The sequence below is a fragment of the Ambystoma mexicanum genome, chromosome 8 (genome assembly GCF_040938575.1).
Source record: "Ambystoma mexicanum isolate Mex_15411 chromosome 8, UKY_AmexF1_1, whole genome shotgun sequence".
In the NCBI taxonomy this organism is placed as follows: Eukaryota; Metazoa; Chordata; class Amphibia; order Caudata; family Ambystomatidae; genus Ambystoma; species Ambystoma mexicanum.
Window position 1 is genome coordinate 913,540,047 of NC_090929.1, and position 26,768 is coordinate 913,566,814.

Below are 26,768 nucleotides of genomic sequence, written 5' to 3' on the forward strand. Positions count from 1 at the left end.
ACTATTGTTCTCCAGCATGGGTCTGGTCTGGCATGGATTCACATGCAAACCCTCCCTCTGTCCCCTCTGTGATTGTTTTTGGTCAAACTGCCACTTTGCTTGCTTACCATATCTGAAGATGGCTGCCAGAGGAGGGGTTTAGGGAGAAGACTGTCATTGGATGGGGGCAGTATGACCCAGAGGACAGTGATTGGTTTAAAGGAGAAATACAGTTTGCAAGTGAAAGTGAAACTGTTTGTTTTCTTTTACTGAGTATTCCCAGCCTGATGACGGGGAATATTCATGAGCATGTGAATCCATGCTGGAGAACAATAGTTACAGGTAAGTAACTTGTTCCTTCTCTTAGATTAAGCAAAGAAGAAAACATCTTCAAGTGCCAAGTATTGGACAATCAAAGATGCAGAAAGCATATGTGAGTTAGAGCAACAGAGTCTCCAGAGGCCAAGAGGAGTAATGACACCCAACATAATTGAATTAAATAGCACTAAATAAAAGGTTGAAATGGACAAAATCGTGGTCTCCTCACTTGTGATTCAGAACGTGAAAACAAAGCCTATTCATTAAGCTCCAGACGAAGATACTAGTGTACCTGCACTCCCTTAAAAGTCCCGGAGAATAGGACAGTTTGCATGATCAACTACAAAGGAGAAGCCTTGGCTTAAGGCCTGACCAATGAGAGATGTTGGACTAATTGGGAAAGTGGGGAGTAGTCTGACATTGTTCTATGCACCTGAGTTTGGTTTTGCTTATGTGCTGGTAAGCGAGCCGAAAGTCTGAGGTTGGGAGAAAATGCCAACCGATCATAAGCGTTGATGTAGCAGTGTACTATACAATGTTGCAGAAACCAATCTGCTGCTTTTATTCTGCTATTAATCTGTATTATATGTATTTAGAGATAGTTCAAGGTGTACCTACCAGATATGGGGCATCCGATAATTATACTATCACTTTCACTTATACGGACCATAGGTACATACGTTCCCTTAACCAATCCCTCCCGTCAGCAGGTTTTTGAAGTTTGTCACGCAGGATGCCGTCATAGCTGGCATACATTGAAGTATAAAGCCTTTATATAATCAAATTATTATCATGAGTGTGGGGACTACAATTTGTTGTTCTCCAGCTTTCTCTACTTTATTGAGCTGGTCCGTCCGGATAGTTGGGTCTGAGATCGTCATTGGTAATTCCATCTGGCACTCTGCACGCTGCAGGTGCAAATGCACATTTTGGTAGTGGTGTGGATGGCTCTGATCCAGTTACTCGGGCCCAGGTACAGACTCTCAGACTATTGACAGCTTCCAGTGGGGGAGAGATGTTTCTCTAATGCTCCAACCAGGGTGAGTCACCTACATATTCTTGAATATAACCAGCAAACTTTGCTAAAGACTAAACTTTAATGCATACAGCAATATTAATTACAAAAAATAAAACTAAATAACATGAACTTAATTAATTTTGAAGAAAAAGAGCACTTGATACATTTGTAACTGCATTTATGAATCATGCATTGTTTTAGAATGAAACTGTACCTAGTTTATTTACTTAATTTACCTCTGTTGATTTTTAGAGTACTATGCTTATGAAATCTCTCCTGATGACTCATTGAAACAAAATGGGTAAACAAGTGTTGAGAGATTAAAACCAGATTGGAATTTCGAGTGAACCTAACTCAAATTTAAAACATTTAAATTCTTTTTGGAAACAAAACTTTGTCAGAAAATGTATTTGCATCTTGACTCAGCACCAAAATTTAAACAATACTTGTAGAAAACTGGTTGGCGCATTACAGAACCATCCCTCCCCCACTATTAGCTTACCTCTGCTTTGTGGCAGCCACACAAAATGGGATTTACCTTTTCCTGACAACCAGTTTGAAAAACCAAATAGCGGAATCGCCAAGGGTTAGCTTTGAAAGGCTGCAAACCTCCCAAACTATCGACAGCTTCCACCATTAGCCAGAAGATTGATGAGGTTCTTGTAGAGAATGGAGTACAACACATGTGTCACAACGAGCCAGTTGGCAGGGGCCCCCTTGATGAAATTCCTCTCTGATACATGCAGGCGCCCCAGGGACAGAAGTCAAGGTGGTCGATTGGGGAAGGGTTGACACTGAGGGACTCGAGCTGAGCACCAGATATAAGTAGAGCACCCAAAGTGGCAAACAGAGGGGGAGGGACTGTATTATAGGTGTGTGTATATATTTGGGGTAAATAGTGAGATGAGATATATTTACTAGAGACAGTAAAGAAAGGCAGAAAAGGTAGCAGGCATCCCTCTCTAGAAAGAACATGGCATGATAAACTGTTCTGTGTTTTTTTCCCACTTTGAGAGTCCGCAGCCATCGCTTTTTGCTCACTGTACTTTTCACAAAGGAGGAATATCCATTTGCATATTAGTCTTTGTCCCGCACACAAGGGCAATCAAGCACGGAAATGCCAGGCAAACCTCCTTTGAACAAGAGTACCAACAGCAAACCCAGACACGTGTTTCAGCTTTGTTGGACCTCATCAGTGAGGTGGAGCTGTGACTCTATGAGAACATTGAGCAAGGGGTCCAATTCTGGGTTCCCCCAGGTCCCTTAGGGTGGCCAACCCCAAGTTCCTTGCAAAAATACAAAAAAAGGTAGCAGGCGCCCCTCTCTAGAGAGAACATGGCATGATAACCTGTTCTGTGGTTTTTTCCCACTTTTTGAGTCCGCAGCCATCGCTTTTTGCCCATTGTACTTTTCACAAAGGATGAATATCCATTTGCATATCAGCCTTTGTATGGGCATATGAAAAAAAACAAAAGTGCACATGTTTATGGGATCATAAATATGTCAGCGTAAAACTTGGATTGTGGTGGAGTAAAAGATACAAAATGATAGTAATAATCTAGGTGATCATCAGAATTTAAAATCAAGAGATTGACGTCAATCAGAGAAGGATAACAATTAAAGGAAAATAATTAAGAATCTCTTCTTTATTTATTTATTTGAGTGTTGATACTAAAACAACGGGACAGCAAGAATTGATAGACATTGCGAACAACGGAACAAAGAGATCATTATCGCATAGATTTTTGAAATTGGTTAAATGGGCGGTGTTTGATTGTGCTTGCCCGAATCGATTATTGTGGTATATTTGATTAAATAAATAAAAGGATAAAAGGCCTGGTAAGTATTGACAGTGAAAAACGACTTCTCATCATGGGGGACACTCCCCTTCTACATCTATGCAGTACTGTACCAAGGTGCACACCTAAGATTAGAAAGTAGCACGCTGAATGGGTAAAAGGGATGACTAATAAAACACTCATGCCGTGGCCTCAAGAAGGCACATTATCAAAAATAATATTGCTACACATGACAACATACTTGTATGCTACATATAAAGGGGAGAAGCTACAGAAAAGTGTAGCTGTTCTAGAATTATGGAAGATGTATCAAAGTGAGTGGGAAGACCTGCCTGAGAAGAAGTTAATGCTTAATCAGCATAAAGGGGAGGATGTAATGCCTACGGCTCCTCCTTCACCTTCTGCAAACAAAAGAACACACACTGAGAAACAGTGATTTTATCCTTTAAAGAAATTAAAAGCAGAGGTGGGTTATGTTAATCCAACTTATAATAGCGAGCACAATATGGAAGAGAGTAGAATAGAGAACGCAAATATATGTCAACATGCGATGAAAATAAACAGTGTGATGAACGTAAAAAAAAGAGACAGATAGAGATAGAGGAGGAAGCAAAGAGACAAAGAGAAGTGAAGGACAAGGCCAATGAAGTGACCATAGTACGGAATTAATGTATGGGAGGACAGATATTACTTAAACTAGAAGACAAGGGCATTGATGGGGTTAGAGAAATAGAAGAAAGAGAAGAACGGGAAACAAAAAGGAAAAAGAACAAGAGAAAGCATACAAAGAAGAGAAGGAAAACGAGAGGAAATGAAAGCAAGAACGAAGAAGGTATGAGGAACAAAGGAAAGAGAAAGAGAGACTAGAGGAGAAGAAACAAGATAAGATGGAAACACAGGTTGGAATAATGTAGGTTACAAAGAAGGCAAGATGAAGAAGAGAAAAGAGATTAGAAGAAGGGAAAAAGAAATTAATATGAGTAGGGGACAAATGGATGACAATATGGATGATTTATTCAATAGATGCATGATACCTATGGAAGCACAAGAGTGATGGGAAGAAGAGAGAGGGTCACAACAGCCCCACAGGGAATTTCAAGGGATACCGAGTATGCAAACATAGACTGATGAGCATGAGGCAGAAGACATAGGGAAAAGGATTGGGGATTTATATAGGCAAATGAGAGATAAATATGGCTGCAAAACCAAAAGGAATACTGAAGGATTTCCATCAAAGGAAGCAGGAGGTAGATCTGATGATGTAATGATGGATGAACATAGAACATTGAAGACATAGGTCCTCATTATAACCCTGACGCTCCCGGATTGAAGGGAACGGCCCCCTTCAATCCGGGAGCGCCAATTACCAGCTTCCCATCGCGGGACCCGGATCGCACACCTGGTAAACCAGGCGTGCCTGCCGGGTCCTGCGAGGGGAAGAGGGAGGCAATAACAGGCAAGTTGTACTCTGCCCGTTATTACCTCCCTTCCCATTCCAATTGCGCCCTATGAGGGCTCAAATGGGAATGGGGATGGGTTCCTGCATGGAGGATTTACCGGGTCCTCCTATCTTGGAGTAACCCGGTAAGTCCCCATTGCAGGAACCCGGTAATGGAGCCCCATGGCTACCTCCATTCTCGTAATGAAGCCCATAGAAAGGGACAACAGTCATACAAGCTGGGGTATAATGATGTCAGACAAAGAAAGGGAGGAAAGCAACAGAGCTTGCGGAGAGGGCGCATGCAGATATTTGAAAGATTCAAGCAAGGAAAGAGGGGTAAAATGGTCAGACTTAGAAGACCCCAAGAGAAAAACACAAGAACCAACACCATATACTCAGCAACCACAAGCATGATTGCGCAGTGCAGGGGACATATCGCTGCCTTATGTAAGCAGATTAAAGTCACTGCCAGGACGGAGATAAACAGGTGAGACTAGCCCCACCTGGAAGACAAGAAGTGTAGGTGGGTATGATTGTGTACCAGGATTTACACAATTCCCATTATTAGAGAAAGGCAGAGGGATGCCCACCGTATATACTGTGGTCACAAATGGGCAAAGACAATTTGAAATGTAAATTACCCAGTTTGACTTAAGGTGCGGAAAAGTGGATTTATGAGTTAGAAAGAGTGACAGCGGCAACAACGTTAGCAATAGTGACATAAAAGGCCTGCTAGCAGCCATTCTAGAGGAGAGGGCTGGTGACATTTGGAGGTGTGCAGGGTATGCGAGTGTGACAGCGCAAAACACGACACACGATGGAGCGCCACTTAATAATTACAGAGAAGATGTATGGAGGGTGCTCAGAGCACAATATCCCAACACATCAGACATGGGTGCGATTATGACAAGGAAATTGGATGAAGATCATGTTGTCTTTATTCAAGATATTCAAGAACATTGGTGTCTTGACACAAGAGAACCGTGCGATAAAACAGTGGCATTATTTTATCATATTTTATGTCAGGGACTGCACAAGCAAGTGCAGCGGCAGATGAAGAAGCACTTAGGGATGAAGGCGATGCCATGGCCAGAGATACAATTTACTATCGTACTTCACTGTCGATTGTTAAAGGAGAAGAATAAGAAGAAAGCTGAGGGTGGAAAGCATGAGGAAGCGAAGTTAGTTCAGAAAACATTGTCAAAACTTGCCATAGAGGGAGCGGTATGGACAAGTGGTAAAGGCATGATGACACAAGACCTACAGCCAGCACAGTCAAGCAATGTAGTGTACCCCAAAGAATCAAGGGGGTGCCATTTCTGGCCATGATCTAGAGGGAATGGCAACGAGAAAGCTTCAAGAGGGAGGATGGGCAATGTTCACCAATACAATACAGAACCACAAGAGTATTATGCCCAAGATCACAAGCAGAATGAGAAACGTGCATCTCAAATACAGCAAACACACCACTGGAAACTTCTCCCTCTGACCCTCATGGGGCGCGCCGCTCTCTTCAAGATGATGTCACTTCCAAGATTCTTATACGTCCTACAGAACGCCCCACTTACGATCCCCACCCCCGAATTCACCCGCACCGAAACCCTTCTTAGAGAACTCATATGGGGGGGTGGCCAGTCACGCGTGGCATTAACCACTCTGCAGAGGTCGGTCTGGAAGGGAGGGATTGGCGTCCCCCACCTCCAAACCTACCTTTGGGCTTCACAACTAGCGATAGTTAATGACCTGCCTCATGGGGATAGAGCACTGCCTCACATCCGGGCTGACGTGGCACCTATGCAGGGCACAGACCCGTTGCAGATACTATACCAGCCCCTGGAGAGACCGCCCCGGCCCACAACCGAGATTCACATCATCACTATCTGGAAACAGGCACATATGTTCGGTGGGTGGGGAAATAAAATAACTGCAGCGCAACCCCTATGGCGAAACAGTAATCTTCAAGAAATTGGGAAACTTGAACCATGGCCGCGATGGGTGGGGGCAGGGATCCTGAGGGTTGGAGATATCCTCAGAGACGGGAAACTGACATTGTTTGAGGACTTGCAGTGCAGATTCCAACTGGCCACAATGGAACGATATCATTTCATGCGGCTGACCCATGCCCTACGGACCTGTATACCTGCGGATGACACGGTCCCTGACTATACACCGATAGAACGCAACATGATCCCCGCACACATCCCTAATAAATGCACATCCATCTTATACACCGCCATAACATCCTTTGCTACCCCCGAGTTATCGAGACTAAAAGCCACGTGGGAAAGAGATGTGGGAGAGATAGACCCGGAGGACTGGATCCAGGTCCTAATGCATCCGCGAGAGGGGGCCATCTCCTCTAGGTTTAGGCTTATACAGCTCCAAATCCTCCATAGATTATATTACCCCCGAACCGCACTATATGGTTGGAAGAGGGCAACAAATCCAAACGGTCTCCGCTGTGGGGAGGAGGAGGGCACCTTCTATCATATCCTGTGGTCTTGCCCCCGGATCCGCACCTACTGGATGGCCTGCTGCGCGGAACTGTCCAGGGCACTCACCTGTACCATTGAGCTCAATCCAAAAGTTTTAATCCTGGGCGTACCTGACACATCTGACTTTAATAAATGGGAAAAACTGTTATTGCACAATGCAGCGGCCCTGATGAAGCGCAACATTGCGCAAAAATGGGGTGTGCCCGACCCCCTGACACTTGATCAATGGATACTTGACATGGACTCATGTGCCATGATGGAGCACCGGGTCTACGGCGCACGGGGATGCCCGGCCAAGGCATCCAAGATATGGGGGAAATGGGAGGAGACTGGACCTTGACAACCGGACTCAATGGTGATCATAATGGAGGTGGTCGGTTTGGGGAACTGAGGGCGGGCGAACCATGGTGGATTGCGTTACTGAAAATATTATGTGTACTTGCGGCTGATGGTGTGGGTTGAAGTGCTTCTAAAACGTTTAATTTTGTGTACTTTACCTCATGGGTGTTTTGTTACCACCCCCTTTGTATTGTGGTTGTTTTGTTTATGTCAGAAAACACAATAAAAAATGTTCTCAAAAAAAAATACAGCAAACACAGCAAACTCCATTGCAATCACAAATGCCACAAGGTCAACCACAGCAATGTGCCTATGCAAACACAACAGGTACAGAGTCGACAAGTCCAGAAACAACAGGCAATGGTGCTACAATGGAACACGAATGTTGGAATCCCACAAACACCCACACCTAGAATAGGGATTGTGACTGTGGTAGGTGGGAATCCTTTCACGAGTACATGGATGAATTTATATCCACAATAGGGAAGCCCACAGAGCGACCTGATGTGTTCATTACTATCAGTGACACCAGACCCCCAAGAGAAACCAAGGGTCAAGCTAATGATAGGAGGCAAGACATTTTTGTTTCTTGTAGACACTGGAGCAACTCATTCCTGAGTTCGAGAAGGAAAGTACCCAATGTCTGGATTTGCCATGAATGGGCAGGGATTCTCTGGGGCTTTGAGCTTAGTTCCTCTCACTGATGAATTACCAATCTCCATAGGACCCAGAAGTATTTTTGTATGGAGTGACTGTTTTATTAACATGGTTACCTAGGGTGGTAGGTAACATATTGAGAATACCTTAGTTTTTGTTCAGGCCAGAAATACCTATGGATAATGAAGAAGGACAGGTTATCCCCCTACAGCTAGAAGCAGCAGTGGTCAGAGAGCAAAGGGTGGTTGTTCATGGCACAGATGATCAGGGGAGAGGATGGAGACCAGTGATGGCCCTTGGTGAAGTGTATGGATTGACAGACTTGACAGACAAAGAACTTTTCAGGGATGATTATTCAGATGATGAGTTGGCATTTTTCATAAGTCTCACTTATTGGATAAAAGTAGAGAATAGAGAGATACTACAGAGAATGGCATTGGTAAAAAAAGAAGCCGTCATTTTTATATTTAGAGAAGGTTCCAAGCATCCTATGGACCAGCAGTCCATTGGATTTGGGTCTATTGAGTGGAGTAGGAGTAGTTAAAATCAACCTTAAGCCTGAAGCAATTTTGCCAATAGCAAAGCAATACCTGATGTCCAGAGAAGTGATTTAAGGTATATTTTAAACCATTTCCACTTTAGTACAGCAGGGAATATTGGTGCCATCAGAATCCCCATGTAACACGGCTGTGTACCCAGTGAAGAAATCAACAGGAGGTTCATGGAGGTTTATTCAGAATCTCCGTCCCTTAAATAATATATTCGAGGCAGAATTTCCTTTAGTTCCAAATCCAGCTCTGATATTATGCAATATTCCAACCACAGCCAAATATTTTACAGTAATAGATTTGAAAAATGCCTTTTTCTCAATACCTCTTCATGAGGACTCACATGATTTGACCTCATTTTCGTATAGAAACCAGTGCTGGAAACATACAAGACATCCTCAGAGGCACTGTGTGACCCCCTCGATATTTAACAGGGTCCTTCAGATGGACATAGGAAATGTACAACTTGAGAGTTCCATAATCCAATACGTAGATGGCATATTAGTGTGCAGCGAGACAGAAGAAAAGTGCAGAAAAGACTCAGTTCAGTTAATGGTCATTGTAGCAGAGAAAGGATATAAAGTAGACAAAGAAAAGTTGCAATATTGTCAGAAAGAGGTTTTGTACATAGGACAGTTAATCTCTCAAGAAGGGAGAAAAGTGACACCTGAGAGAGCAGAAACAATTATGAAGACTTCAGAACCTAAAAGAGCAAGCGAAATGCAACAATGTGTAGGCCTATTTAACTATTGTAGCACCTGGGTTTTTTATTACAGTACATATATTCAACCAATTTTAAAGGAAGCACAGGTAGGCAAAAGTAAGATAATATGGACAGATGAAATGACTGAAGGATTTGAAGAATAAAAAAAGCGATCAGTACAGCCCCAGTGTTAGGAATTCCAGATTATAATGAAGAGTTATGTCTATTTTCACATTCAAATGGAAAGAAATGACAGCAGTCCTCACACAGATAACCGCATTAGGACATGAACGTAAACTATTGGCTTATTATAGTGGTATTTTAGATCCAGTTATGAAAGGACATTTCCCTTGCAAACTGGCATTAGCTGCTGGTGCTTTTGCTATTGAAAAATCTGCAAGTATTACAATGGGGTGTTCAGTGACATTATTTGTTGAACATGCATTATTTGCCATTCTAGAGAAGCCCAAAAGTACATTGAGTACACAAAGAACATCAGGGTATGAGGCAATTATTTCATACTCAGCGATCAAGGTTTTTAGGTGTAAAACAGTGAATTGAGCAACATTGATAGCAGAACCAGTAGGGAAGAAGGGCTATGTACATGACTGTTCAACGTTTACTGAGTTTTATGACGATATTCCCCATATTAGAAAAAATGCTCTTGGGGGTGAGGGGATTCTGTTTATTGATGGTTCTTCGGAAATTGATCAAACAACAGGAGAAACACATATGGGATAAGCAGTAGTGAAGCTGGATCGTGAGGGTACATTTGAAGTAGTGACAACAGTAAGATAGCCTTCACACTGTTTAGTACAGGCTGCAGAATTAGTGGTGCTTATCACTGCACTTCAAAGATATGAGGATGAGGAGTGACAGTGTACTCTGACTCCGCCTATGTGACATCAACTGTATATGCAGGATAGTTACATTGGAAAAAGGGTTTACTCCGCACAGGCGCCACCCCAGTGCAAAATGCATTGTTATTAGATAAGCTTATTGAGGCATTGAGACTCTCATTGGCTACCGCTGTGGTGAAAAATGCAGCCACACTAAGAGGACAGATGTGATTTTTCACAGTAACAAAGCTGCAGATGTAGAAGCCAAAAGGGTGGCGTATTTCCCAAATGTTTCAGATTTTGAAGTAAAAAATATCAGGACGGTGCATGAAGGTGAAGGTGGGTTTTAATATGTTGTCAATTGTCCAGCTAATTGAGTTACAAGGTCGAGCCCCACAAGAAGAACAAGATTTTTGGAAGAGACAGGGGTGTTCTTTATCCCCCACTGAGGCTATATAGACACAGTTTAGCACTGGAAAGCCAGTTATGCCTCTAGCATCATTGAAGGTAGCTCTGGAGCAGCTTCACTACCACACACACACAAAACTCGAGACAGTCTTACTGCCATGATTGCAGAAGAATGTTTTTCACCAAATTTATTGGAGCATGTGGCACAATATTGTGAATTGCAGTTTGTGCCAGAAATGTACAGCAGGGCACACTTTGCAGACAGTGAGAGGAGCAATCCCTAGACCAAATTGCCCTTTCCAGAGTCTACATATAGATTATGTAGATATGTTGCAGACATGTCATGGTTATAGGTACATGTTGGTGGTAGTACGTCCCTTTTCCAGATGGACTGAGGCAGGTCCATGTATGTACCCAGATGCCACATGTGCTACCAAGTTTCTAGTATGTGAGGTATTTCCAAGACGGGGTGTGTGTGAAGTCCTGCAGTCTGATAATGGACCACATTTTGTAAACTTTTTGTGTAGGTTACTCTTTTATTACAAATAAAGCATACATTTTCTTCTGCCTGTCACCCACAGGTGAATGGTATCCATGAGTGTTTAAAAGGACTCCTTAAAGAGAGGATAGCTAAGATTAAAATCACTTTAAAAAAAGGGTGGTTACATTGCTTACCCCTTGCATTATTTGCATTAAGAACCCAGCCTTGCTCAGATCACCACCTGACTCCTTATGAGTTGGTGAATGGACGCTGATTGAGAATACCCATTACTCCTCCTACTAGGGTAGAAACTGATGCCCATAGTGTGGCAAATACATTAGGTGATGAGATGCATGATACTTTGACAAATATGATCTCTAGTGTCTCTTTCATTTCTCAACAGATCAAAAACCAGAGGGAGGGGTCAAAGAGGATTGAAGAAGACAGCCAAACAGTAGATCCCAATGATCTAATGAAGCAACCTAATTTGCATCCAGGGGACCAGACGCTGGTACGAAGATTTTTCTATGCTTGGAATAAACCCCACTTTGAAGTACCATACCTAGTAGAGGGGGTCACTCCCACAGCTGTCAAGCTACAAGGAAGATGAGCCTGGCTGCACCTGCACAACATAAAGTCATACAAAGGAGAGACCTTGACCCCTCCTTCATCCACTGACAATGAAGCAAGAGAAGAAGCTCCACGGATGATGACGAGATTGGTTGCAAGAACCAAGATAAAGATTCATCGAAATAAGGTCACTTTGAAAATCTAAAGAACCTTTCAAGGCAAAGGAGAAGAAGGAAGAATACATTTTGAAACAGTTCCAGAACTATTTTAGATAGGAGAATTAATAACATTACACACATTCTTGTAAGCTGTTTTTACCTGCATATTGCAAACATATCCAGCCTTAGTAAGACGATACGTGAACATTGTTACATTTCTCTGCAATCCTAAAAACAGTCCTATTATTTTCAGGATAAGTATTGTGATAATTTTGCAGTTTCTTTTATATAAAAGTACAATTCACAAAAGTAACCAAATTACATATTGAATTAAAAGAATGGGAATGTTCCAAGATATAAGAGAATTACTAACAGCAGAAAAATTGCTTCTTTGGAATACTAATTGTAACCTCATTTTACAGAATGATTTGTCTTTTCTTTCTAATTATTATGGCATTGAGACACAGAATGATCATAAAGGCAGATACAGTGGTTGACAATGAAACAAGTAGTATGTTTCTAGATTTTGATAAACAAATTGTTCAACTTAAAAGAGATGCTGGTGGAGATCATGAAGATATAAATACATATCTTGATAATTCATCCCATTTAAAGAATAGCATGTGGTATCAACGCATGAAGGAGGTGGGGAGAAGACCATCAGATGAAAACTGCTATGTCTCTTCGCTCATCCCTTATACCATGAACACAGCCAGAACATGTATTACAGCAGAAATACCTGTGCATGATGCAAGATGTCTCAGTTACTTTTCAGCATGCACAACAAGAGGGCAATTTGAAGGAAAATGTGGAACTTTAAGATGAAGGTCAAGAAAGACATTTCCATATGAAGATGGATCTATAAAAACTCAGCAAATGGAAAGAGAACCAGGTTGGATGAGGAGGATGCTCATGTATTCCCTCAGTGGTATGACTGGAGACCAGATAAGGATTATTGAGAAAAAGAGACTAGGATGTGCAGATGCATGGGAAACAACAGGATTGCCAGGATTCTGGAAAAAGCCTCAGATGCTAGTATATGGACGCGCAGCAATCAGCACAGGATGGGAAGTTTGAATGTTGGCCGGTAGTACACACTTATTGATGACAGCACCAGTACAAATAGTGTAAATAGTGAATGGCGAATGCTTGAAATCATGGGCCAAGTATGAAAAACTACTAACATGGGTCAAGAATGAAGCAGGACATGTATCTATATTAACAATAAAGAGTGTCACACTGTGCTTCAGAAATACATGATTGACCAAAGTGGGAGAAAATGAAGACTGTAAGCAGATAATTGACATTCCAGGAATTAGTGGAGGAACGGCCATGCTGATGGATCACTATTAGGCCTGTGGATCCAGAGCTTACATGCAGCTACCTACAAATTGGGGAGTAATATGTTCTATCGTGGCCATACATATTCCTGCATTGGTGATCCCCCAAAGTGATCTACATATTGAAGAGTTTCTAAATATGGATGCACATTTAGAGAATGAAGAGGTTGCTTAATCTTCTCTGGCTGAAGAGAGAGAATTATTTCTCCGCAAAATCAATGGAAGCTTATGATAGCATACCAGCTGAGCATAAATTGTTCAGTAAAACGACAGTGATATTTACAGCTATATTCATGCCAGGAATCCAGACTGCAGTAAATGTCAAGTGGTTACAAATAACCAGGTGGGAGCGATTACAAACAATAAATACAACAACCAACAGATTTAATGTGATTTGAGAAGAATTGAGGGCTATCAGACTTATGACCCTCCAGAAGAGGTATGTGTCGGACTTGATTACAGCACTGGAAGGTGGCATGTGCACCAAGAGTGAGCCTTCCCATTGCACATACCTACCTACCCATGATGGAGAAAATGAAACCCTGACAGGCAATAACTTTGCTGTCGACCCCTCAAACAAAGATGAAGGAAGGAGTTGACGAGACAGAGGAAGATTATTGGTTTTCGTCCCTGTTTTCACGGATTCCAACCTGGTTGACAAATGCCTTTAAACTACTCGCAGAAATACTAGTATTTGTATTGCTAGGATTTTGTCTTGTAAGGATCATTACAGGACAATGCAAGAAGACAGCAAAGAAAGCTATTGGGATGAAGATAATGATTGATGTGAATGGTGACCATACACCACAGACTGAAGACACCACTCTTTAGAACATAAAGAAGAGTTATCTGGCACACCAAGGGATTACGTTTTATTACCCAAAGGACCATAATAACTATGTAGGACATTGGGTATTCTGTCAACCAACTGCAGAGTGTTGTCACATGACCTGGAATGTAGATGAGCATATAAAGAATGCAGGTGACCTGATGGGGGTGACAAAAGTATGGATCCCGAAGAAACCAAGTATGGAGAAATGATGAAGATTGAAGAAGAAGAGGTTTGTTTGTTTATTTGGTAATGCGCACCAAACCCGTAGGTAACCGAGTGCAGCAGATAAGAATACTTGAAGCTTAGTTACAGCATGAGATCAGAACATTGCAAAAATAACAGGACAGGTACACAAGGGTTACATACAGGTATAGCTGGTTACATAGATTCAGGTGAGAATGGTACGGTAGGATAGCTACATTCATAGTACAGTAGAAAAGGTACATGCATGGTGTATGGTTAAGTGCTCCAGGTGTCCTGGGGTCATGCATCATTGGACCTCAGCCAGTTTAGGGAAGTACGTCTGAAGCTGAAATAGGACTCATCAGTTCTAAGGTTCAGAGGTAGTGCATTCCACTGTTGAGCAGCTTTCACAGGGAAGCTACCGCCTCTGGATTTGGTTAACTTGAACCTTGGTACCTTTAGACAGTGGGTGTTAGCTACTTTGGTCCGGCGAGTCGAGGTTTTTCTAGTCATTCTCTCTATGAGATATGGAGGAGCTGCCTTATTTAGGAATTTGAAGGTGAGTGATACGGTCTTGAATAAGAAGCTGTCATTTATCTTCAGCCAATGGTGATTTCTTCTGAAGGTTAGAGATGTGTTCTCTATTGTTGAGATTTAAGGCAGATCACAAGGCATTGGGCCTCATTACAATGAGGGCGGCCACAGAATGAACAGTGCTGGTAAGGGACCGGCACCGTTCATTCCAGGCCGCCCCATTACGAGGTCTGCAGCGGGTCCCACTCAGGATGCTTGGCCAGACCAGACATCCAGAGCGGGACCCGCTAGCAGACCAGGATGCTAACAACGCGCCCGTCATTAACGGGCCCATTGTTAGGATCCTCCCCATTCCCATTGAGCCCTATGGGGGCTCAAATGGGAATGGGGATGTACCAGGTCTGGGTGCCAGGAAAGGGAATTACCAGGCCCTCCAAGGTCGGAATGGCCCGGTAATTCCCTATTCCTGGAACCCAGACCCGGTACCTGGTTTGGGGGTAGCCATGCCGCTAGAAGCGGCATGGCTACTTCCAAACTCATAATGAGGCCCATTGTTTTGAAGTGTTTGTAATTTGTTAAGGATATGTTTGCTAGCTCCTAGATATAGGGCATTGCAATAGTCCAGTCTTGACAATATTAGTGCATTGGCGAGGGTGATACAACTGGCTACGGTTAGATATGGTCAGCAGGCCCTGAAATGTTTGCCTGTATAGGCAGTAGAGGAAGCCAGGGAGTTGACCTGTTTTTTTAATGATAGGGTAGAGTCGAGATAAAAACCTAGTGTTTTACCTCATTTACTACTTTGATTGTGTTCCCATCTATGTTGAATGAGGCATAGTTGGGACATGTTTTTTTTAGATTGGCTTTGGTGCCAAGGATCAGGATCTCTGTTGTATCGTCCTTCAGGCAGAGGCCATGGGATGCCATCCAAGTCTGAATGAGGAGGTATATTTGATTCACCAAGGCCGTATCCTTATCATAATTGCCCAAAAATTGGAATGAGGGTCTGGGTGTCATCTGCATAGTTAGTGTAGGTGACACCCAGTCTGTCCAATTTATCGAATAGGGGCTTGGTGAATATATTATATATAGTGGGCAAGACACATGATCCTTGTGGGACACCTCAAGTGGTTAGAATTGGGTCAGCCGAGGCCAGTGGGGAGAAGACTCTCATAGTTCTGTTTGCTAAGAAGGACTGGACCCAAGCTATTGCGTCACTTGAGAAGTGGGCCACCAACGCTAGGTGTTTGCATAGGACTGCTTGGGGACTCGGCCGGGGGGGGTGTGGAGCAGCAGATGTACACATCATCATTAGTGCCTGCTCCCTTACTTCCATTAAACTGGAATAGTAGCAAGAGAGCTCTATGTGTGACACCGGGTATTGTTCAATACTGCATCAAAGATACAAGAGACATTATGCACTCAGACAGCCATATCGAATGTACCCTCACACTGACATGGTGGAAGGATTTTTGCATCTGAATCCTATTGTGTTATACTGTAGGCTTCATTGGTTACAATGTGACTAGTTATTAAGTGCCCTGGTTTATTCCCTGTTAATACATTATTTCCTAATGATATCTTCTGATGTAGTTGTCGCAAAATATTTGTAGTGTTCCACATGCATCTCAGGGATATTCATTACTAGATAGTAGTCACATATCTTTGCTTCATCGAATTCTATAGTGTAGACTATGTCAAACTTCTTCTCTTAGCTCTACTTATTAGATCCAGTCTCATAGTTTGATCTTATTCCATTTGATTTCACTCAGCCCTCTCTGATCGCATTTAGTCAGGAAAATTAATTCTTGTTCTTTCCCAAATAGACGGTCTTTGTCTGCATTGATGTCTTTACTTCTTGTTATTATGTATATCATGGTCCATTTTATCTATGCACAATTATATCTTAATCTTAGGTAGGAACCTATTATAGGTGCTTCCTTAATTTTATTGTAGATACCGCTCTTGTGTTCACAAATCCGTGTTTTGATTTTTCTTATAGTCTTAGTAGAAGCACTTACCAAGCCCCTGAAGAAGTTCCCGAGATTTAAACTCTAAAATGGAGGAATGAAACATGTCGGGCGATTTTTATTGAAACCAGATTTAATAATTAGATCTGAGTTTTAAATGTAATATTTGCACTAGGAGTGTTAAATAGTATTGTAAAGCACTTTAACATAGAGACACTTTGTATTGCACATTGCACTTAAGATTGATTTTAATGTAGAGTTTTAAATGTATAACTGTTTTAGAAATATGTGTTGATATCTGAATTTATTGAATTGTATGATGACATTTTTAAAGAAATTAATATTAAATACATTTAATTGAACTAACATATTGTGATAGAACTGGGGGAAATTGAAATTCTAAAATGTTACTGTATACTAGCAGTCCAGGGAGGTATTTTGGATGTTTGCATACACCATTGGATGTCGAAGAGCTGTAATTGAAATCAGACTAGGACAGAGTGGAGTCATGAAGAGAAGACACAAAGATGCACTGAAAACATATGCAAATACGTTAAGGCTAAAGTTGTAACTGAAGAGAAACATGTAAAGGAATATGAAGAAATCCTGTGCACCAAAGAAATAAGTGAGAAGAAATGAAGTGAATGTATATATGCTGAAACGCAAGGTAGGTGAGACACATGCCAGCTTGCTGCTTATGAAAAAATGATGTAATGAAAGCAGCCATGTTTAAAAGATGGACGTCGGACTCATGTTAAGAATGACCAAACTACCTCACAGACAGACCAGGGCTGCAGAGTTCAAAAGGGAAAAGGAAAACCACCTTTGTGTGAAGAACAAAGAATATCTGTTGGCCTGGGATCAAGGATGCCACATCAAGAAATAATTGCAGGACACAAGGGGATGCAAGAGGATAAGCCATGTACGTAAGACATATTTCTCTTGGATTCAGCAAAGAACAAAACATCTGCAAGTTCCAAGTATTGAACAATCAAAGATGCAGGAAGCATATGTGAGGTAGAGCAACCAAGTCTCGAGAGGCCAAGAGGAGTAATGGCACCCAGCATAATTGAATTAAATAGCACTAAATAAAATGATGAAATTGACAAAATCGTGATCTCCTCACATGTGATTCAGAACGTGAAAACAACAATTCATTAAGCTCCAGGCAAAGATAGTGGTGTACCTACACTCCCTTAAAAGTCCCAGAGAAGAGAACAGTCTGCAAGGTCAACTACAAAGAAGAAGACTTGGCTTACGGCCTGAGAAATGGTGAACTAATTGGGTGAGTTGTTAGTAGTCTGACGTTGTTCTCTGCGCCTGTGTTTCATTTTGCTTACGTGCGGCTAACGAACCGAAAGTACAAGGTTGGGAGAGAATGCCAACCAAACATAATGTTCTATCTAGTAGTGTACGATACAATGTTGCAGAAAGCAATCTGCTGCTGTTATTCAGCTATTAATATGTATTATACATATTTAGAGGTAGCTCAAGGCATGCCTACAAGATAAGGGGCATCCAAAAATGACACTATCACTTATACAAACAATAGGTACATATGTTCCCTTAACCAATTTCTCCCGTCAACAGGTTTTTGAAGTTTGCCATGCAGGATGACATCATAGCTAACACACATTGAGGTATAAGGCCTTTGTATAATCAAATTATTATTGTGAGTGTGTGGACTATGATTTGTTGTTTGACAGGTTTCCCTACTTTATTGAGCTGATAATAAAGTAGTATTTTGCCATATTCTTTGAGTCTGTCTGGTTATTTGGGTCTGAGATCGTCATTGGTAATTCCACCTGGTACTCTGAATGCTCCAGGTGTGACTGCACAAAAGGCATCACCATGTACTGCCTTTCTGAGAGCCCTTTGGTCGACCTTGCTTGGACCTCTGCCTGTAGACTAACTAACCTCATGTACTCACCACCTACCTTTCAGAGACCCCTGTGTTCTACTTTTCTGAGACCTCTTTGGTGCCTTTCTTAAACCACTAGGTTGTCATGCCAAGATCTCAGATGGGTGCTGTACTGACAACCCACCTGCTGTCTTTCTGAGATCCTGTATACTACTCAATTGAGAGCCACAGCGCCCTCTGCAACTGTACTCAAACTACTGCCTCGGGTCTTTTTCATGCTCTCATTTGCTCCTTCTTATGATGCCACTTCTTCTTTCCTGTGTCATCCAGCAATAAATTCAGTAAAGCTCTACTCACTGTCTTCCTGAGACCCTTCCTGATGATTTCATATGTCTCCTGCTAATAACTTACTGAGGCCCCTGTTTCCTGTAAGCACTCTCGGTTGCCATCTGAAAGACCTGCTGAGTGCTATGCTGTTTCTGAGAACTCTGTTGTTTTTCTCAGGACCCAAGCCTGCAGCATTGTCAGCAACATAGGCTTTCTAGCTTTTGGGCCTTTCTTGTGCTGCGGGATTCCAGTCCTCTTACTGTTGTGAAAATACTGGGCCTCATTCTGAGTTAGTAGGCAATTCCGGATGAATTACGGACAAACTCATTTAGCGTTAATGCCACCTGTAATTGAACAAAGTCAACGGATTAGAAGTGGTAGAATGGCAGTGTTAACTCCATTTTTTAGGTGCACAAGCGCTCTATGAATTTTTGAGGCGTTACCATGGTTCTAATTCTGCCTGTCATAATTCGTCCATTTATTGAGGTGAAGTGGAAGAAATTCTGGGTTTAACTGCTCCACTTTACCGCCAATATCGGAATTTTGTGCTCTGGTTAAATTGGTGGCAAATCCATTATCACTAAAAAAGTGCACTAACGGATTTACCTAGGATGTTTTTACCACACCGCCAAACTCGTAATGAGGGCAAGTGATTTTCTGATACCCTTGCTGCTGCTTCAATGTGATCCATGCCTGGTATATCATGTTGTGGAACTCCTGCTCTAAGCCTTATGTCAGACCCAGAATGCTGTGTTATCAAGACTCTCGGCTGCTACTTACTTTAATGAAAATCCTTCCTGCCTTTCAGAGACTCGTCCTGCTGCTGGAATAGTTAGCAAAAATTAAATGTTATCATCCTCTCTAGGCAAGGCACACACATGCCACACTAACCTCCGGGACGCTGGCGATGTAAGGTGTGTTGATAAATTCAGGTCTCTCATCATTAGCATCCGTCACAAGAATTCTTACTTTTTCAGCAACCTGTAGTCAAAATAACAGAAGTAAAGACAAAAAAATCAAACATAACAAACTTTATGTGCATTTTAAAGCAGTAACCGAGTTTGAGAAATGAAGTAACTCAAGCATGAGAATACAAACCCATAGGAGCTCATTTGCAAAACTTCAAATCTAAATGACCTGTAAAATTGTGCAAAAGTGAGCATTCACATCTACTGTAAGTAAAACACAGTCATCAATGAGAACCCTAACACTTTGGTTGTTGGTTTAATAGAACACTAAGGCATAAGTCAATCAAGCATGTTTCCAAAGGGGAAAAAGCTCTGGGTGAAAAGGTCAACATTAGCTGTAAGTATTGCTTCTTTCTCAGGACCACATAACATTTTCTATGTTTTCTTCCTACATCTCACAATTCTCCTTAGTGTGTGGTTTTCTGGCAGTGCCTCCCCAATGCCATGTATTCTTCACAGGTAGAGGAGACACTGTGGGCTCATCCTGCAGACCGGATGAAACCATTTGCGAGGCCGCATTTGTTCTGACAGGAATGGCAGAATTGGAAAAGGTAAGGAATTTATATTTCTTTTACTCCACTGAGCAGTCTCTCTGTGTGACAATGATACCATGAAGAGCCTCTACATACATGTGGAGGCCCTCAGGAAGGAGCTCCATCTTGAGGATTTCTGCATGCCTGCATGCCAAGAATCCTTGATCTTCGTGCATGCAGTGCAGATCAGAAGGAGAATCCCACGTGAAGAGTCTGACCAGCAGTTGTAGAATCGGTCAGGCTCTTCACAGCAATTTGATGCCCTTTCATAAGAATGAGGCTGCAGACCAGATTTGCTGAGAATCCCATTAAGACACAACTCAGCTGTTGCTAGGTGGGAGTTTGACTCATTGCTGCAACAGAACAGATGGTACCAGCAATCATGCTAATCGGGAGACTGGAGAATGGTGCCTGACTTATGAATGTTTAGGCAGGTGGCTGCCATTGTGGGATAGTTTTGCCCCAAGACAAAAGAAAATGCATTGAGCCACATTGGGGCAAACAAGTGCTGAACCTGGGAAACACACTGCTGGCTGACAGAGGCCTACAATGTGCCAAATCTAGAAAGGCATATTCTGATCTGACAGACAAAAATACAGCATTTCATGTTTAAACAGCCACAGTAAAATGCTATTTCCAGGAACTAAAATCAAAGGACCCTGTGTGGATGAAAAAGAACTGAAAAAAAAACAAAGGCCTACCATACATTGACCTATGATGAAAAATGAAATGCAGCACTTCATTTGCATCTGCCACATAACAGAATGCTGTTTGTAAATAAAGAGAAATTCACTTACAAAATGGGCCTTGCATTTAAAATTCAAGGACATGAAAATACCTTTCATTGTATGCAACTGAGGCCTACGTTTCAACACAAGCAGCCTTGCTGACAAAAGAAAGATGCCTTGAAAATGTGGGCATTCTACATTTTAGAAGGAAATTCATTGTTTAATAGTGAAACTCTGTGGCCTATACCATTCAAATGTAGATCATAAAGTGGAGGGGACATTGATGTCATGATGACAGGTATTAAAAGACTTCACATGAAAAGTAAATGCAACAGATTGAAAAGGCATTATTTCATTTCAGTTGCTACATTAACAAAGCCCTCGTGTGCTCAAGAAAATGTAACCTTCCCAAATATCAGTGTCTGTTGCTAGAGGCATGACTTTAAGTTTCTGTTTCCTGAGAAGGGCTCAGTTTCTATTCTGAACGCTTAATTGACCATGAAGAATTTGATTGGGGCCTGTTCTCTGAGCTAAGAAACAGGATCTTCTATTAGCCTTTACCCCAGGCTTAAGTCAACAATGAAGCAGCAGAGCCTGGAGCAAAGGTTTCAAGGGAACTGAAACCCTGGACAAGAAATGAAACCTAGGGGGCTGTTTCATGATCAGAATCAGATGTATGTAATTATGAGGCAATCAGTTTATATTAAGAATCATGTTTTGCCCATTCACTTTAGAACATGATACTTACAGAAATTTTACATTGATCTTTTTAAAGCTTATCCCAAGGCCGTTTTCTATGCCACATACTTCATCAGGATTTGACTTTGGGGACAAGAGTTCCAAGCTCAAATGCATTTCTAGCACACCGAATGCTGTCGTGAGGCCAAAGCTCAGGGAGGTAGTAGATTAGTGAATGATTTAACTGTATATAGAATTAGGTGAAAGTGATTTTTATTATTTGTGTGGAAAATGCAAAAAAGTGTTGTTCGCACCTGCAACCTCCTGCCGAGATGGGGGTCATCTTAATAAGTCCACCATGATTAGTTGAATCAGAATATATATATATATATATATATATATATATATATATATATATATATATATATATATATATATATATAACATGGCCGCGGTAGTTATGGGTAAATTGGTGTATTCATAGGAAGATTACTTTTTGGGCGGCTTATAACTTCGCTCCCCCTGGACGAATCCTCACCAAACCTTGCAAAAGTAGATGGCCCACTCTGAATTTTTTTGCCAAGTTTGGTGAGGATTCGTCCAGGGGGGGAAAAGTTATAGTGAGGGTCCCAAAACTTTTTTTATCCCATAGACTGAATGGGAAAAAACTTTGCGCACGGCTACAGCCCGAACCGCTGGACGGATTTACACCAATTTGCGGCAGGAGCGGCGGCCTGGTCCTGAAAGCGTGCTTTTGCAAATTTGGTGTAAATCCGTCCAGTAGTTTTTTAAAAAATGACCAAAATGTAAGGCAAAAAAATTAGTGATATCTGTGTTCGCTTCGCGGACGGGCTTCCCTGTTCGCTCCGCGGACAGCACCCCAATTGGCCCAGCAGCTTGCGTCATGTCCGCGGACATGCGACGTGTTCGCTGATTGGGTGGCGTGGTGCGTGATGCGCATCAGATTTTCTCTCGCGTCCGCCATCTTGCATTTGCGGACGTCCGCGGACAGCGCAGTGAATGTTTGTTCAAAATGTGTATTTAGTAGAGTGTGTTGGTGTGTAGAAGTCTTTGGGGAGGATGGGGGAGTATGAGATAGGTTCAAAGTTGTATTTTATTTATGTGCTAGAGATTTTTGTTGCTTTCGATTTGTCCGCGGAGAACACGGCTGTTCTGACATTTTGTAAATAAACTATATGGTGGGGTGTTTAGAGGACGGAGTATGTGTCATTTTTGTTCACAAGGAAGGTAAAAATGAGCTATGAACACTCGCGGTGTACTTAATTGTTCGTAAATACACAAACTGGGGGTGTCCTCAGGACGCTGTCCGTATTGTAATCTGGCTAGTTGAATGTGTTCTAAGAACACTCGCGATGTCTCGAAATGGTTGCAATTACACAAAATGGGGGTGTTCTGAGAACGTTGTTTGTATTGTTCGTTGTCAGGGTGAAAGTGTTTTAAGACCACTCCTTTTGTCCGCTAATAGTACAATTTCCTATGGGCGTCAACCGACTTTTTGTCCACTAAAGAAACGATAAATCCGGCTGGTGTGCGCCGACATTATGTGATAATCCTATGACTGGCGCTATTGACCTGGCTGACTTGCTTTTGCGACACTAAATCATATCTCCCGCCCCTAAACCTGATATTATCAAAGCATTCATATTCCCCGCCACTCTCCGTGACGTTACAGGGTGCGTCATCAGTCCTCTCCAATCCTAAGTGACTTTACACAGAACCTGGAAGACAACACATATTATGTCACAACACAGCGCGCCACAATTCGGAATATCAAACAGTGATTTAAAAGCAAACAGCAAGATTGTAAATTTTGTAAAGTACATTTATTTGACAGCAAATGTGTAGAGAATATTCAGCAATTTGCATTTGTCTTTGTTGTCGATCCGCAAAAGTTCATGTTGAGGCACCCGATGTTCCTTTGCGGTACAGAGTGTGTTAGATCAGCTTACAACTCAGTGTGCCACAATTCGGAATATGAAACTGTGGTTTAAAAGTAAACAGCAGGATTGTACATTTGGTAAAGTACATTTATTTCACATGAAATGTTTAGTGAATATTCAGCGATTTGCTGTTGTCTCTGCTGTCGATCAGCAAAAGTTTATTTGGAGCCACGCGTTGTTCCTTTGCGGTAGATAGGCTGTTGGTTTATGATAAAAGCAGTAAATGGTCTCTCTGATAATCGGAAGGTTGCTGCAAAAACGAGCCATTAGACCACCCTATTGGTTGGTTTGTTGTTTGTAGCCGCTAGTACTGCGTAAGGGCATATTGGTCCTTGGCGATTGTCCCATAAAATGGTGAGGGTCATGAAGTTGCATATTTGGACCTGCACCTGGCAGTTGAAGACCCCATCCGCAGGAGTCTGTAAATCGTGACATAGGCAAAATGAGGCCACATATCTGTTTTAAAAAACATAAATTAGTCTCACCAGCCGATCTTCATTAAAAATCATCATTTTATTTATTAGGGCGTGAAACTATTTGCTATCAAAGATAGTGCAACGGAGTATGTTAATAATAAAATAATAATATTTTCCCATTCATATAGCGCTAAGAACCGTGAGGTATCTAAGCGGTGCTTATTATTAACCACGGTGTGTGGTGCTCATTTATCGACCATGGAAGGATGAAAGGCTGAGTTTGGCCTTGCCGGGATTTGCACTAGCGTTAGCAAGCTGTGCACGGATGTCAAAGCGAGCGTTGTACTCGCTGTGCCATTTGACAGGCTATAGTGAAGTGGCACAGCGAGTAGAGCGCTTGACCGCCTATGGACCGGTTAAATTATTTGTATTAACCCACCCTGTGTCGTCTGCCTTTTTCAGAGCCCTCTAAACAACAGGGGATCAATTCGGCGGTGATAGTGCGCGGTAGAAAACATTATGCCACTTTCAACGAACAAGTTCAACTTGAGCGGTCTTTAATGCTACGCTATTGTAATTATATTTGGTATAAAATAATTTAAAGGGTTACTTACAGTACAATTGCAATTTCCATTGTCTACGAGTGGTGCAGTCCCAAAATATGACTCGTGTGCCAACGATCTTTCGCATAGTGATATAATATATAAAAGTGGTTTCATTTCATAAATTTCATCCTTATCTTCTCTTACTTTTTAGCAACACTCCTTCAAGAGAAGTCTTTCATCACAATCTCTGTCTGTCAAGGTCAAAACGCAATACAACCTTATAGTCTGCTTCGTGAGCCTCTCCGGGGCCCAAGAAAAAAATAGAAGCAGCTGACCTTCACTGTGAACGAGCATAAATTCTTACTTTGCAACATTCTGTGTAAAGCCATCTGTGAGAAGTTGGTTTTTGCATGCCATGTTTGTATATTTTTTGCGTGATATTAAACAAAGTTTGTTTAAAGGACGTTATGGTTTTAAGTACAGCCGAAAGACCCCTGAAAATCGCAAGTTATGGTAAGCTATGAAAAATAACTCGCGCCACCACCGTGCACTGCTAAGACTAACACCCAGGACATCAAAGATGACATCGCAAATGTCATTGATGAAATCACTGATGACATCACATGTGTATGTACTTTTCATGGAATTTGTGTACTAGGGATTTTTATTATAATGTTGCGGAAAAAGTGTCAAGGATATTGCAATAAATATCATACCGTTATTAGTGCTTTGAACGATGAATTGATATAAATAGCATTGTATTATGGGATTCTATCTAGTATACTTAGCTACTAATGGAGAAACATAGCATTGTGTGCAGAGTACAAGATGAAAGTATAATATTTGTAATGCTAATATGTTGAATAAAGAAATGATAATTGTCCTGAAATGTTCGAAAATTCACAAAATGGGGGTGTTCTGAGGAGGTTATTCGTATTGTGTGATTGCTTAGCTGTATGCAATGAGGGAATGGCACAGAGAGTAAAGTGGACGCTGTCTGCGGACACCGCGGCTGTTCGTGGACAGGGCGTGCTACATCCGGGTTTTTCCAGGAAATCCAACGTGGAAAGAAGACTGTACGGATCAGCCAATCAGATGTCGAGGTTGTGGATTTGTGTTGAAAGAGACTGTGTGGTGAAGATGGCAGAAGTGGAGAAAGTCACGGTGTTGGTGCTCAGAGATATGTTTGTGCATGGTTTACAGCAGTACGCTGAATGCAGGCATGTTGCAAAGAACTTTGATGTGAAAGGAGTGGAGGTGGTGTGGAGCACTGTGCCTGATTGCAATGTACAGAGAATTGTACAAGTTTGTGAGGATATGGCCACGATGAACAGTCCGCATGTGGTAGTTTTGCACTATGGTGCTTTCCATTTGGGCAACGTCAGTGCCCCTACTTTGTTGGCTGATTTGGAACGCTTGGTTCAAGCCGTAATGAAGATCCTTCCAAATGCGAAAGTAATTTTTTCTGGATTACTACCTAGGGCAATATGGGACAATAGTTCAGTTTTTTGTCCTCAGTAAAACATTGCTAGGTGTGTCATCAACCGAGGCATGTGTGCCTTCATGCTTAAAGCTGGTATGTTCATCTGTAACAATGAGAATATTGATGCCAGTAATGCTGTTAATTTTAAAGAAGATGGCATTTCTTTATCTTTTACGGGAAATGCCTTTCTATTTTGGAATGTAAGGGTTGTTTTGGAGAAGGTTATGTAAAGATTTTAGGAGTAAAGTTAGAAAAAAAACAAGAAAAAAAATAGAAAATAACGTGTCTGTCAAGCATCTGTAAAAAAAAAAAAAACAACGGCTCTTTTCAGAGCCAACTTCAAAGGAAAAATGGGGCACAATATTTAAATTTACATTCACCACGCTCAGATTTTCGATGTGTCCGCGGACACCGCGGCTGTTCGTGGACAGGGCATGCTACATCCGGGTTTTTCCAGGAAATCCAACATGGAAAGAAGACTGTACGGATCAGCCAATCAGATGTCGAGGTTGTGGATTTGTGTTGGAAGAGACTGTGTGTGGTGAAGATGGCAGAAGTGGAGAAAGTCAGGGTGTTGGTGCTCGGAGATATGTTTGTGCATGGTTTACAGCAGTACGCTGAATGCAGGCATGTTGCAAAGAACTTTGATGTGAAGG

The 26,768-nt window shown here is 41.9% G+C and overlaps 1 protein-coding gene across 2 annotated transcripts in view; it reads right to left on the minus strand.

The window, feature by feature from the left end:
* CDHR1 (cadherin related family member 1) overlaps nt 1-26,768 on the minus strand; it is a 712,137-nt gene that overhangs the window by 380,640 nt on the left and 304,729 nt on the right. For both annotated transcript variants that reach the window (XM_069610819.1, XM_069610820.1), the window contains exon 5: nt 19,692-19,781. In XM_069610819.1, coding sequence (XP_069466920.1) covers nt 19,692-19,781 — 90 coding nt within the window. The remainder of the gene's footprint in view (nt 1-19,691; nt 19,782-26,768) is intronic.